Source organism: Phascolarctos cinereus, unplaced genomic scaffold, assembly GCF_003287225.1.
Source record: "Phascolarctos cinereus isolate Bilbo 61053 unplaced genomic scaffold, phaCin_HiC Scaffold_2;HRSCAF=192, whole genome shotgun sequence".
Lineage (NCBI taxonomy): Eukaryota > Metazoa > Chordata > Mammalia > Diprotodontia > Phascolarctidae > Phascolarctos > Phascolarctos cinereus.
The window spans coordinates 52,171,776-52,187,300 of NW_027555625.1; the positions used below are offsets into that span (position 1 = coordinate 52,171,776).

Below are 15,525 nucleotides of genomic sequence, written 5' to 3' on the forward strand. Positions count from 1 at the left end.
ATTAGCTGACTTAATGTCCTTGCTCTATAGCTCTTACCTTATTTAATAATGTCAGTTTGATCTCTTTGTGAGCGCTGAACCCTCCTTGCTGAGGTTGTGGGGGGAGCACTTGTTGGGGAGGTGGTGGCTGCTGGGATGATTTACTACTGGCTGCAGGTTTTGTGGATTTGGGGGGCTGTGTGGGTGCCTCCCTCTTCCGCTTCTCTTCTTTAACACTGTCTTCTTTTTTAGATTTTCCTGTTAAATGACAAATTCTCAGTCAATCACCTGCAGTAATCTCTTCTTTTGGGTTATTTTTGGGGTAATGTAGTTAATGGTAGGAAGCATAAACAATATATATGATATATGCAGATTATCAGTGTGGATATGCAGATAACAATCTTTCATTATATGCTGAATGGTTTCTGGATGGTAGTGGAAGTAGTAAATATACCTTGACTACAGAATGTCTACCAAGGGCAGACTCTGGCCTAGGCACTAGAACTGGGGGGAGGTGGGGGCAAGGGGGTGGTGGTTAGACTACAAAGATGAACGTGTGGTTATAACTGAGGGGCAACTCGGCACGACAGATATAGAGCCTCAAGTCCAGCCTCTGACCCATACTAGTGGTGTGACCTCAGACGAGTCACTTAATGACTCCTTTGAGCCCCTAAGCTCCAAGCAGGCTCAATGTGCGCTGGGACAGAGGTTTCCTCATTAGGAGTTCCCTACATCTCTGAAATCACAGGTCCGGTCCAAAAAACCTGACAGCCAGTGCAGTGAGCTATTCTGGGAGAGGCAGGTTCTCATCCTCAAGGGGCTTCCTATCTAGTCATGAGGTAGGTGACAAATAGACCACAGAGAAATACATCTCATGCATAGTGTGTGAAAGTCTACGTGCGATACATACATAGCACTATGATTTTACAGACAGAAGATTCCATTCTGACCAAAAGAAGACTGTCTTTCCTTCACTGCCCCCTCCCCCAATATAAGTTTATAGTTATCAAAAACAGGCAAGAGATATTCTGTAGTGTTTTCTATTCCAGACTGATTGAAATGGCTGAAAAACTGGTAAGAAAAGTGATACATTTTATTATATGGCAAGATTTATCATGAAGGTTTTCCTTTCTACCATTGAGAATGAATGACATTTAGGTCTCAAAGTCATTCGGTATAACCTACCTTATGTGAGTGAATTAAACAATGCTTAAAGATTGGGAAAGGAGAGACACACTTAAGGCTCTGATGAAATGGCCCTATGGTCTTTCCTTTTCACAGCCAAAGAGAGATGTACACTGTGCAAAGATAAACTGTTTTTTGGGGTTTTTTGTTTGTTTTGGTTTGTTTGTTTTGGGGGAAACCTTTTAGGCATATACTGCTGCAGTCTTAAACTTTTAACGAGCCCTCGTCACTACTATATTGTTCTAAATGCACTGTTTCTCTCTCTCTCCCCCCGCCCCCCCCCTTTCTTTCAGTTTTACTAAAGCTACTTGTTTCTGTGTTACAATTATGTCCCACTATACCCCTTCCTCAACCCTGTATTCCTGACTGAGCCCGAGTCACACGCATTTTCCTGGCCACCTTGAAAGTAGTGAGGCACACTCTCTGGGGATGTCCAATCCTCTCATAAGATAAATCGGCACAAAAGAACCAGATGCTTTACCTTTCTCTTTCTTTGTCTGGGCAGGGGTGGGAGACCGGGAACTGGCTGAGGAAACAGGACTAGCCAGATCAGCATACATGTCTTCTGAATCAGCGCTTCGAACAGAACTGCTACTCGAGGTGGCGCTGGAGACAGAGGAGACGCTGCTCACACTCAGAGACCTGAAACATACACAGAAATCCATGCACCACCAAAGGGACACTGGATTGCAGGACAGTGAGGTGGTGGGGAAAGCAAGGAGAAGGGCGTACAGGTGGAGAGAGGCTGCTTCCCTACTGCTGACCAACATGCCCAGGTCTCCACATTCTTGAACTCCCTTGGCTCACTCCCCCCACTAGCTGCTGTGCCATACTTCTCTTCCTTGAGAGGCCATCTACAACAGGGTCTCCACTCCCTTCTCCCTTCACTCTCTGCAATCAGGCTTCTGACTTCTTTATTACACCAGAACTGCTCTCTCCAAAGTTACTAGCAATCTCTTGGTTATGAATCCAATGGTCTTTCCCCAAGCCTTGTTCTCCTCAACCTCTCTGCAGCTTTTGACACTGTTGATCACTCTCCTCGATACTTTCTTCTCTCTAGGTTTTCAGGACACCACTTTCTCTTGGTTCTCCTACCTCTGACTGACCCCTCCTCAATCTCTTTTGCTGAATCCTCCTTCAGATTACCCTCTCTACTCACAAGTGTGCCACGGGGCTCTGTTCTGGATCTCTTCTTCTCACCTTCTGACCTGGTAATCTTATCAGTTCCCATGGATTTAATTATCACCTAATCTACTTATCTAGCCCTCACCTTTCTGCCAATATCTACCTATTTGACATTTCAAACTGCAGACCTCTTAAGCTTAACATGTTCAAAACTGGACTTATCAGCTTTCCCCCAAACCTCAGCTTCCCTATTATGACTGAGGGTATCACCATCTTCCCAGTCACAGAGGTTCTAAGTGTTAACTCCTCACTCTCACTCCCCACCTCCCACTCCCAATCCAATCCTGTTGCCAAGGCCTGTCTATTTTACCTTTGAAATACCTCTTTTCTCTTCTGACACTGCCACCATCTTGGAGCAGGCCCTTATCACCTCATGTTGGACTACTGCAAAAGCCTGATGGTTGCTCTCTCTGCCTCAAGTCTCTCCCCACTCCAATCCATCCTGCACTTAGCATCAAAGTGATCTTAAAGTGCATGTCTTACCAAGTCCACCCCCCACTCAATAAACTCCGGTGACTCCCTATTACCTCTACCATTCAAATATATAATTCTCCTTGAACAAAACCCTCCATCTCCAGGACTCTGGGCGTTTTCACTAGCTGTCTCTCTCTTTTCATCCTCTCTTCCTAACCACCCTGGCTTCCTTCAAAAGTCCCAGTCCCAAATTCTCCTTCTACAGGAAGCCTTTCCCAATCCCCCTTATTTCTAGTGTCTTCCCTTTGTTGATTATTTCCAATTTATCTCATTTGTACATCGTTGTTTACATGGTGTCGCTTTCACTAGATTGTGAGCTGCTTCTTTTACCTGTTTTTGTATCCCCAGCGTTTAGCACCATGCCTGAAACATAGCTGGCCTTAATAAACGTTTACTCACTAAAAACTGTAAATGTTTATTAAGTGCCTACTAGTCAAATGACTACTCAACAATACTCCTATTTCTCACTGTTATTTTCTAAGGGATATGTGTGCTCAGAACTGTAGGATTCAGAGATAACAGAACCTTCTGTCACTTGACTAAAAGAATTCCCTGTCCAGTTAACAGAAGGAAATGACCAAAACCTGGTGTGTTTGCATGCACTTCCTACCAATCTTGAACAAAAGAGGCCCTGCTCTGGTAAACTGAAATATGGAAAACAAGGAAAGATGCTTAACCTACAGCAAAATGAAAAGCTGGATTAGGGACATTTCATTCCAAAACACAAGTCAATCTGAAGTCAGAACTGAACTCCTGTCAACTCTGGGAAAGTTTACCTTGGACAGTCCTTAGCTTCTTAGTATAAAATTCCTTAGTATAAGAATAGTTCACAGGTCAAGTTACTACCCTTGCTCTGGTCCCCACTTTCCTCATCTGTGAAATGAGCTGGACTAGATAATATTTAAAGTCCCTTTCAGCTCTAAAATTTCATGAGATGAGAATCAAACCTGATAAACATGGAATTGAAAGGCACAAAAGAGTATTTAAAAGAAATATTAAACTATTCCAACAGACACAGAAGTTTTCAAAAGTGGTAGTGGTGGTGTTAAATATCATGTTTTATATCTTTCCAGAGAAAATACCTACCTGGATTTCCTAAGACTTCGTCAGTAAATGGGTATGGGGAAAGGGAAAGAACCATATTTGAAGAAAGAAAAAAAAAAAGGCCATATGCCTAGGCCAATACAGAAAAGAAAGCATAAGCCACCCCACTGCCTGCACACTGGGAAGTATTTTTATTTTACTGATGGTCAAATCACTCAAACCCATTGTGGTTTGAGTTCTTCCTCCCAGTGAGTCTTACAAAAGGTATTGAAATGCTCCATAGAGCTTCTTTCTATTATCTTTCTTCTCTTTCAAGTGTCTCTTTTCAATTTTCAATGAAGGGTTTCCTTAAAGGTTCTGACTAATTCTCAAGGTTTCACATTGCAAGCTACCAACTTTCCGCCTGGGGAGACTTAAATAAGAAACTTTCTGGAACTCAATAGTGTAGTTTCAGATGGCCTGCCTCCACCCATCTTTCTACTGGCCTTTGCTGGATACAGAGAAGATACTAACTCTCCTGCTTCCCTCCTATACTGGAGGGCATGAGATCAGATCTGGCAATTTAACCCAAGTGTTTCAGGGAGAAGTATAGGACATCAACTATCAGTCTAACGTTCCTAGTTTTACTTCATAAATACAAAAGTACTTCCTTCCTGTACTAGACATATATTCACTTAGAATATTACTCATCTCCAGAATGAGTGGAACTAATTATGTCTGTGAATTTTCTTTTTAAAAATCAAGACTGAATTTCAGAGCTATTCTCTAACAGTGTAGCAGCCTTTCAACTCCCCCCTACGATAACTTTCAAACTTACAGGATTTACTAGTAATTGGTCCCAGAATACCTCAGGGGGAAGGATGCTAACACTTGGCTTAACTTCTTACCGGGACTTCCTGGACCCTGATGGGGAGGGAGAAATAGAGGCAGAAGTTGATCGGGAATGGGACCTAGAGAGAGATCTTGACAATGACCTGGATCGGGAACTAGATCCGCTATAGCTACTGGCGCTGCCGCTGATGCTGCCGCTGATGGTCCGCCTGCAACACAATCGGACATCCTGTTAGAACCAATGTCAGCGGCTGAGGACGAGGCCAATGTCCCTCCACTGTGATGGGGCTACTAACTTATCAGAAACAAACAGCTCCAACCCTGGGCTCAGACAAATCAACTTCTTTTTACATATTAAGTTGAGGGCCCATTATAACTCCATTTTCTTTATGGAAAAAAAAAGAAAACCTCATGACAGCTCATGCCAATGCTGAAGAGATACTGACCATTCTCACATGGTCTATCACCACATTAAACTTGTTTCCATGGAATGAGACAGAAGTTATTAGATGGAAAGAGACCCTACTGGTCCCTACTTTGCTATATGTTCAATTCCACATGTTGAACCTGTGAACATAGAACACTATTTTTAGTAGTAAAAAGCAAGATGACATGGCCCGTCTAGAGACTAAACCTTCAACCTTGGCAGCATTAGCACCACGCTCTAGGTAATAATAATGATGATAAATGGCAACAATAATAATGGTGATAAAGTGTGTATCCTTTTAAATTTTAGTTTTTTAAAGTACTTTTATACAGATCATTGCATTTAATCTCCACAACCACCCTGTAATATAGGAAAAGTAGTTATTATCGTTTTATAGGAAGACACTGAGGTTCAAGAAGTTAAGGACTTGACCAAGGTCACAAAGCTAGTCCCTGGTGAAGCAGGAACTATAACCCAGGCCTCTTGCTTCCAAATCCAGTGGGTCATTCTATTAGACAGGACTGCCAATTTATCAAATTACTTTTGTTCATGGGAAGACTAGACATACTTGTTCAGGAACTCTAATTTTAATCTCCTCTCTGTCACCCTGCTTCTGGATTCTTGAGTTTATTATCTCCTGGTTTATGTCAGAATTCACTTTGGGACTGTTCATGTTTAACATTCAGAAACTGTAGTGACCAGAATGTTCTCACCTTCTGGGTGGGGTTCTTGTTTGGCGGTCCTTCCTTCTTGCTTCTCTGGTATCTCCTGGTTTGGTTGGCTCTGGTGCAGGTGTAATAGTTTTGGTGGACTGTGGGGGGACTGGAGGTGGGGCTGGCTTTTTCAGAGACTTCTCTCTAAGAGATAAGAATTCAAATATGGGTATTGTCAGCACCAAAGAGATTTTATTTTACTCTCTCAACAAAATTTCCAAATGTAGTTACACCAGAGTTAGGTAGGACAAAAAACACAATTCAAAAGTTCCATTGCTTCATTTAAATTCAGCATTACATACTAGTGACACAATGTGTTACTGAATTTTCCTATCACTTTGAAAATATTCCATCCATCACCCCTTTATTTGAGGAGGGAAGAACAAAACTATTTTAGGAAGACTAGGCTGTAATTCTCCCTGTGATTAAAAAGTCAAGTGATTAACACCGATTGTTTCCTGAAAACTCCAATGAGAAGGGTTTGTTAAAATAGTTTAAATAACTTGACAAGAACATGCTGGCAGCAGACTAGGATCTGAGAATGCTAGGCCTGGAAAGGAGGTTAGAGTTCACCTAACCTTCACTTCATTCTAGAGCTGACTCTAGGTACACAAAGGAGTTCCCTGGCTTGCTGAAGGCCATAAAGAAAGCTCTTAGTATCAGAGTTCGTACTAGAATTCAATTCTGACTCTTGGACCAGAGCTTTTTCTACTCTACCATGCTGCTTCTCAAAAATCAAGGTAGTGCTTATACATGGTGGGCAGAACTATGAATTTCAACCATTTTGAAAAAAAATAAAAGAATTATATGAAAAAAGTGATCAAGCTGTCTTAAACTGAAAAAGCAATCTCACTTTTGAGTATAAATCCCCAGGAGATCAAAAATAGAAACAAAGTTTCAATATATACTATAATAGCCTCAGCACCACTTATGATGAGGCAGTGTAGTCTAATGGACAGAGCTAGCATCAGCGCCAGGAAGACCTGGGTTCATAGGAGCTCTAGGACCAAGTGAGTCATACCCGCTGTCAATAGTATCCCATGTAACTACCTAGGACAGGCAGTGTAATACAGCGTAAAGTGTTCTGCTTTTGGAGTCAAAGGACTTCTGCTACTTACTAGCTGTGGGACGTGACTCTTTAGGCTTCAGTAGCTCATCTGTAAAATGAGGGGATTGGACTCTGGGGGTCCATCCAACTCTCAATTTATGATCCTAAGACTAAATAGAAGAGCAGTGGCTGACTTGAGTTGGGGAAGGGAGTCTCCTCACTAGAAGGTCCCTAATTCCATGTAATCACAGATTAAGTCCAAAAAAGAAACGATGGATCTAAGCAATTCAGAGAAACATGGAAATTATTTGTATGAATGGAGAATGTAGTAAGAAGAATCAGAAGAACAATATACCCAATGACTCTAATATAACTAAATGCAACGTAGAAACAAAAGGCATCCATAAAACTACCTGCGCCACACTCCTGAGAACTCTGGATGTACCATTTCTATTTGGAGAGTGGTACTCAAACTAGTCTGGTATATATTGAAACTTTAGTTTCTCTGTGACCTCCTGGAGATGTGTGCCTATGAACTGGATTGCTCTGAGGAGAGTTTAAACAGTACTGCCACATTGTTCAAAAAATACCTTTATTTTACCAACCACGTACAGACAAAATGCCATCAACAATGTGGAAAACGAGCTCCCCTTCAGCTGGAGGTGGGGATGGTTAAAGAAACCGATCCATCAGCCAAGTGTTGTTTCAGGGTCTACTAGGATGCTGCATCAGGCAATGGGGATATAAAGACAGATACCAAGCTGCCCCTGCTGCTTGGAGAGCACTTCTGTTTGCATAGACATCCTGTTTACAATTACCTACTTATGTGTATGCATGTACACACATCTACGACGTCTGTACAAAAGGTAATTTTGGAGCAGAAGTCACCAGTAGTTGTAGCGAAGGGAAGGCAGCAATCGAGAAAGGTCCCACATAAAAGATGGCACTTGAGCTAAGATTTTTAAAATTCAATTTTATTTCACTGTCAGTTGCTCATTTTCTCCCTCCCCCTCTTCCAGCCGTTGAGAAAGTGAGAAATCCATGACAAATACGTATAGTCAAGCAAAACAAATTCCAGCATTAGTCACGGTTAACTCCCCAGTGATATGCTTTAATCTGCATCCTGAGTCCACCACCTCTATCTGAAGGTGTTTCATCAAGAGACTTCTGGAATTGTGGTCAGCCACTAAACTGATCAGAGTTCCAAAGTCTTTCAAAATTGTTTGTTTTTATAATATAATATTATTGCTATTAACTATTCTCTTGGTTCTGCTCACTTCACTCTGCATCAGTTCATATAAATCTTCCCAGGTTTGACTGAAATCATCTCCTTTATCATGTCTTACAACATATTCTATCATATTCATGTACCATAACTTGCTCAGCCATTCCCCAGTGGATGGGAATCCTCTCAGTTTCCAATTCTTTGCAACCAGGAAAAAAGATATTATAACATGCACATGAGTCCTTTCCCTCTTTTTAAAATATCTCTTTGGGGGAAAAATGTAGTACTGGTACTGCTGAGTCAAAGGGTATGCACAATTTAATAGCTTTTGGGACATAGTTCCAAATTTCTTTCTATAATGGCTGGACCAGTTCACAACTCCACCAATAACCACTCTGACATTTTTCATTTTCTCTTTTTGTCACATGAGTGTGAACAGCTACCTTAGATTTGCTTTAGTTTGAATTTCTAGCATTTCTTTCATATGGCTATTGATAGCTTAGATTTCTTCCTCTGAAAACTGCCAAACTATATCCTTTGAAAACCATTTATCAATTGGGGAATGGCTCTGATTTGACTCAGTTCATTTAGAAAGGAGGCCTTTATCAGAGCAATTTGCTGCAAAGATTCCCCCCTGCCTCCCATTTCCTACTTCTTTTAATTTTAGCTTCATTTTTTGACAGGCGAAGGGGTGCACACTCTTTAATTTTATATAACCAAAACTGTCTATCTCACCTTCTATGAGCCTCTCTAGCTCACATTTGGTTATGAACTCTTCCCTTATCCACAGGTCTGACAGGTCATTTGTTTGTTCGATGTTCCTCTAATTTGCTTGTGATGCCACATTTTATGTCTAAATAATGTATGCATTCGGTGCTTATCTTGGTATTCAGTGTGAGATGTTGGTCTGTACCTAGTTTCTGCCAAAACATTGTCCAGTTTTCCCAATAGTTTTTTGTCAAAGAGTGAGTTCTTGCCCCCAAAGCAGAGATCTGAGTTTATCAAACATTAGGTTACTGTGCTTGTTTGCTCTGTATTCTGTGTACCTAATCTGATCAATCTTTATTTCTTACCCAGGAGCCAATTGTTTTGATGCTTACAGCTTTGTGGTATAGTCTGAGATCTAAATTTTTTTTTTTGGGCAGTTGGGGTTAAGTGACTTGCCCAGGGTCACACAGCTGGTAAGTGTCAAGTGTTTGGTCTGAGGCCAGATTTGAACCCCGGTCCTCCTGACTTCAGGGCCTGTGCTCTATCCACTGTGCCACCTAGCTGTCCCTGAGATCTGAAATTCGAAGCCTTCTTCCTTTTCCATTTTTTTTTACACTGATTCTGTTGGCATTCCTGACCACTGGTTCCTCCAAATGAATTTTGTTACTGTTTTGTCTAACCCTGTAAAGTAATCTTTTAGTATTTTGATGGATATGGCACTGAATTAAAAATTTAATTTAGGTAGTATTGTAATTTTTATTATATTGGCTCAGACTCCCATGAGCAATTAATATTACTTCAATTATTTAGATCTGTCTTTATTTGTAGAAAGAGTCCTTTGTAACTGGGTTTATACAGTTCCTGTGTGTACCCTGGCAGGACTCCCCAAACTAGGAATTCTAAGGAGTGCAGGTGAAGATGGAGAGCATTTCAGTATTGAGGCTAGGCTGCATTTAGGCACAAAGAGTAGAAACACAGTGTTACATGTGAGAAATAGTAGCAAGCCAGTGTGGCTGGACTAAACATTGTGTGAAGGGAAGTCATGTGTAATAAGGCTGGAAAAGTAGATCAGAGGCAGGGTGTAAAAGTTTTAGATGCCGAGCAGTGTTTGTTTGCACCTAGAGTCTATGAGGAATCAATGGAGCTCACAGAATAGGTGAGTGACATGGTCAGAGCTGTGCTTTAAGAATATAATTTTGGTAGCCGTGTGCAAGATGGACTGGAAAGAGGAAAGCCTTGAGGAAGGCAGATCAATTAAAATGCAAGATGAAAGATGATGAAGACTTGAACTAGTTAGGGTAGTGGCTGATTAAATACAGATAAGGGAATAGATGTGAGAGCTGTGGTAGAGGTAAACAATGACAAGACTTGTTTACTGACTAGATATGTGTGGTGAAGGAGAGTGAAGAACTAAGGATGATTCTAGGTTGTAAATCTGGATGCCTGGAAGGATGGTAGTAACCAAAATGTGAAGGGAAAGCTGGAAGAGAGGTGACTGGGGAGATGGGGGAAGGTAGGATATAGGAACGAATTGTTTTGCGATGTCTATTGGACACCTAGTTTGCAAAGTCCAACAGGTAGGTGGTAACACAGGACTAGAGCTCAGAGAGAGACTAGGGCTTAATATAGACATCCAGAAGTTATGTGCTTAGGATGAAGTCATGAGTCATGATATCTTATGTCAATCTGCACAAGAGTTAATGGAGGTCACCAAGAAATAGAGTTTGAAAGACAAGGTCCAGGACAGAGCTTTGGGCACACTCACAGTTAGGGGACACAATTTAGATGATGATACAAGTGATCAGAAAGGCTGAAAGGGAACCAAGAGTAAAAGAAGGAAAATGTGGGCAGTAATGTCAAAAAAGAATGAATTGAGAAAAGGTCACCAGATTGGGAAATTAAGAGATTACTGGTAACTCTGGAGAGAAGAGTTATCAGTGGCGTGATGAGTCTGAAATCCAGACTGCAAAGTCCTGAGAAGTGAATGAGAAGCAAGGAAGGGAAGGCAATGAGAATAACTTTTTCTAGGAGACTGACAGGAAAAAGAAAGAGAAATAAAGGATGACAGCTTGAGAGGATAAGGTCAAGTGAATAATTTTTAAGTCTAGCAGAGATCTGCATATATTTGTAGGTAGCAGGGAAGAAATCAGTAACTAGGACAAGGGGATGACTGTGAAGGCACCATGACAGAGTAAGAAGGGTCAATTCTTCAGAGACAGGAATAAAGGAGGAGAGAAAGGGGGATGATATCAAAAGGCTCTGAGATGCAGAGAAGGGAGGAAGGGGGAGCTCATGGCAAATGACCTCTATTTTCTCAATAAAGTATGAGGTTAGAGTCATGTGGAAGCAGAGAATAGTTGATGTTGGAAGCCTGAGGAGAGAAGAGGCTATGGAGGAGTAAAAAAGATTGCTTTGGTACAGTAAAGACTGTTGAGATTAGATAACAAAATTGTAATGGACCTTGTTAGTCCAGTTGAAAAACTTCCTTTTGCTCTATTCAGCAGCAGGTGAAGAGAAACAGAGGTAGCACAACATAGGAGTAATCAAAGGCTGGTGTATGGCAAGGTATGGACATATACAGGACAAGGGTAATAAGGAACTCAAGAGAAGACAGTGTAATATAGAACTGATTAACTATAGGAGGAAGACTGTGAAGGGTGAAAAGTTAGAGCAGAGAAGGGACAATGGTCTGGGAAAGAATTGAATGGAGAAGGTGGAGACTAGAGTTCATAAGGACAAAGAACTGATTTAGGAGGAACATGTGACAGGTAGAGGTGGAACTGTAGGTTATGATGAGATAAAGTAATTTTAGAATTATTGATCATGATGGAAAGATCAAAGGTATGACTACACCTCTGATCCTGTCATCATGATTAATAATTTGGGGTTAAATAAATTATAAGAGCTTAGGAGATTAAGGAACAGAGAGGCCAAAGAATGTGAAGGAAGTTCCCTCTCATGAGGAAAGGATGGAGATGGGATGGAGAATACTGTGAACCAGGTACTAGACTTCTTGAGAAAGAGGGGATAACGACTGTGGGTCACCAGGATCTGGATTGGGTGATATATTTAGATATGATGAACTTAATTTGAAGAGAGGTTATTGAATGATAATGGTGGAGGAAGGGTCTGTTTGTGGTAAGGGGGAACATGGGTATTCTAATACCCTGTCTAGGACCAATGTGAAAAGTATGAAGGTAAAAGCACTACTGGAGAGAAAGGCTTCACAAGGGAGACAATAATGGAGAAAGAGTAGTTTGGTGCTTTAACTGGAACATAGAGGAATATTAAGAGATAAGGCTAGAAAAGTAGGTTGTAGTCAGACTGTCAAAGGCCTTAAATGCTTAGCTCAGCAGTTTACTTTTTTTTCCCCAGGGGGCAATGGAGAGTTACTAATACCATCTAAGCAAGAATAATGCATCTGAGTGCTAAATTAGAAAGATTACTCTAGTATGAAGAATGCATTAGAAAAAGGATAGACTAGGGGCATGAAAACCATTTAGAAGGCTGTTAAAATAGAAACAAATGAAGGACTGTAACAGAGTGCTTGATGTAGAAGTGGGAAAGAAGGGACAGATAGAAAAGTGTGTAACTGGGGATGAAACCACAGACTTGGAAGTCATTTGCACAAAGAGGTCATCAGTGTGAATGAGGAGCCAACAAAGGAGTCACAAATAAATACTGAGAGGTAGGAGAATCATAAAGAATAGTATCGCAGAAACCAAAGGCAAGTCAGTCACCCAGTCAATAAACATTTATTAAGTGCCATTACTTATGTGCCAGGCAATGTGCTAAGCACTGGGGATACAAAAAGAGGTAAAAGAGAGTCCTGCCACTTGAGAAGCTCATTGTCTAATAGAGGAGAAAACAAGCAAACAACTAGGTACCAAAAAAGCTACAAACAGGATAAAAAGGGAATACCTAAAAGAAAGAAGGCACTAGAATTAAGAGGGATTGGGAAAGGGTCCTTGCAGAAGGTGGGATTTTAGTTGGTACTTAAAGGAAGCCAGAAGAAGTCAGTAGGTATAGGAGATGAGGAGTGAGAGAATACCCAGAGGAAATACCCAGAGTCAGGAGATGGAATGTCTTGTTTGAGGAACAGCACGGAGGTCAGTGACACTGGATAGAAGAGTATGTCTCAGAGGGTAAGGTGTAAGAAGAAGGCAGAAGGGGAACAGATTATGAAGGGCTATGAATGCTAAACAGAACATTTTGTATTTGATTCTAAAAGTGATAAGAAGCCACTAGAATCCAGTGAGGAGGAGTGACATGGTTAGACCTGAGATTCGGGAAAATCACCTGAGTGGTTGAATGGAGGATAGACTGGGGTGGGGAAGAGACTTGAGGCAGGCAGACCCATCAGCAACCTATTGCAATAATCAATGTGTAAGGTGATGAGTGCCTGCATCAGGGTGATAGCAGTGTCAGAGAAGGGGGGGGGGTGTTTGTGAGAAGTTGCAAGGTATCAAAAAGGAAAAACAAATTATAAGAATTGTGGCAACAAAGGGAGAACAGTTTTAGTACAGTGTTTGGGGCTAAAATCAGATTGCAAGGAACTGTGGAAATGGAAGCACTGAAGGCAGATGACTCATTCTACAGCAAATTTTCTTAATTATATACAGTTTTGGTTTCCTTAGTAATCCTATGTATGTTACTTTAAGCATTTAAAAACATTATTCTGAGAAGGGGTCCACATATATCACCAGGTAGCCAGAGGGGTCCATGACACACAAAAAGGGTTGAGACCTTTGTTCTAAGCCTACAAGCTGCACAGTATGTGTCCACTTGTATGGGAAAATGGAGGCAGGCAGTGTGGCCATCTCTGGTGAGGGTTGCAGGCATGAAGCAGGGGTTGGTTCTTAACCTCTTTTTGTGTCATAGTCTTTCTGGCTATCTGGTGAAATCTGTTGACTCACTTCTCATGATGTTTTAAAATATGGAGGTTCACAAAGGAAACAAATTCCATCTAAACACAGTTATTGACATATTTAAAAAAATTTCACTGATTGAGATCAGTGAAGGCTAAGAATCTCGGGCTTAAAGAGTTGCTTAGAATACTGAGAGGCTAAATAACTCGGCCAAGACCATGCAGACAGTGTGTATCAGGAGGCGCCACTTGAGCCTAGCCTTCCTGGCTTCAAGAAGAGCTCTCTATCCACAAAACCACACATCCTCTCAAACTGTTCATAATTAACTCTAATTCATATTTGATAGGTCAGTTTGATCATTTTTGTTTCACAGGTCATTTCTCTACGTCTTAGTTTCTTCAAGTAATTTGCCCAGAGTAAATAAAACATATCTGGGAACTCCCAAGATTGAGTTATATTGAAAGCAATTTAAACCTGGTACAAAATAAAACATGGAAAAGTTATGGTCCTAGACATGTTAATTTATAGGCAAGGATGCCTTCCTTGGATAACCAAACCTGCCTCTTGACACTTGCAGCAAAACTGAAAAACATGAGGCACAATAAGAAAAACAAAACAAAAACCCTGTTAGTTGGCTTTCAATACTGAGTATCTTCATCTTAAATACAGAAACCTACACTTCTACAAGAAATAAGATGCCCAAAGATTTTATTTCATTTAGGAGAAATTGAAAAAAGTGAGAGTCTCTTCAATACTGCCTTTGCCTTTCTATAGCAGCAACAGCAACTAATATTTCTATGGCACTTTAGAATAGACAAAGTACTTGACAACAACCCCATAAGGGCAGGTTACTCATTACTAACTCATCTTTAGGAGGAATCTAAGCTGGAGGAAAATTCTCTGTTAGAGAAAACTTATTTGCCAACTTCGGGTGTACTAAATAATATAAACTGTTGCATAAACATAAAAGATTTACTTTCCTATTTTCACCTCTTAGAACACAGGTATCTGCTCAAACAAGGCATTTTATTATAGAAATTGGTCACTTTACACTTACTTTCTTGCTTATCTTGTCACCTGATGTTCTGCCATCAGTCATAAATACTTACCAGAGCTCCATTTTATAAGATTTTCATTCTTTATGAATTTCCTTCCATAATCTCAAACACATGAAAAAAGAACAAAGTAGTTGAGTAAGGACACATTTAAATTCCTCCAAACTCACCCTTTTCCAGTAGGTGGGACAGGCTCTCCTTTAGTTTTTATAGAAGGTTTGTGTGGGGATGGTGTCGGCGATGGAGAAGGAGAAGATGAAAAAGACCGAGACCTGGGAAATAAACAATATGGAGTGGCTGTCAGGGACAAACATGGCATAAATATATACAATTCAAAAGCACAATTGTTAAAATAGTTACCATACTATGCCCCTTGCAGAATGTAAGATCATGTGAGGGGTTAACATTTTGCTGAAGCACTTAGGCTAGACTCATGGAAGTATACTAATTATTAACAGTAGTTAGAATCTCCTCCCACAATGTAATTTACTTTTGTTTTCAGCTTTTTTCTTTAATGTCCCCTAAAATGATAGTGGAAGAACTGCAAAGAATATATCAAAGATAAAAATCAGTTAATGATATATAATGGAATGCAAATGCTGAGCTTTATGGTAGTAGTTACAGAAATAGTTATCAAAGATGAGGACCCTGTGTTTATGGAGTTTAAAAATCTATTGGTAACATGGGGAAGGAAGGTAGAAATAATACAAACACCTAAAAACATTTACTATCAGTAGTGCAATGAAGACAGATGAATATGGAAGGAGTGAAGAGATACAGAGC

At 40.6% G+C, this 15,525-nt stretch overlaps 1 protein-coding gene across 7 annotated transcripts in view; it reads right to left on the bottom strand.

Moving 5' to 3' along the window:
• The window catches only part of ZC3H18 (zinc finger CCCH-type containing 18), an 81,519-nt gene that overhangs the window by 9,186 nt on the left and 56,808 nt on the right, over positions 1-15,525 (bottom strand). For 5 of the 7 annotated variants that reach the window (XM_020989171.2, XM_020989174.2, XM_020989173.2 and 2 more), the window contains 5 exons: positions 14,913-15,014; positions 5,839-5,982; positions 4,755-4,907; positions 1,646-1,806; positions 38-237 (listed from right to left, as the gene is read on the bottom strand). In XM_020989171.2, the coding sequence (XP_020844830.1) occupies positions 38-237; positions 1,646-1,806; positions 4,755-4,907; positions 5,839-5,982; positions 14,913-15,014 (760 nt within the window). The remainder of the gene's footprint in view (positions 1-37; positions 238-1,645; positions 1,807-4,754; positions 4,908-5,838; positions 5,983-14,912; positions 15,015-15,525) is intronic. The other 2 variants (XM_020989176.2, XM_020989177.2) reach the window with 1 other exon arrangement.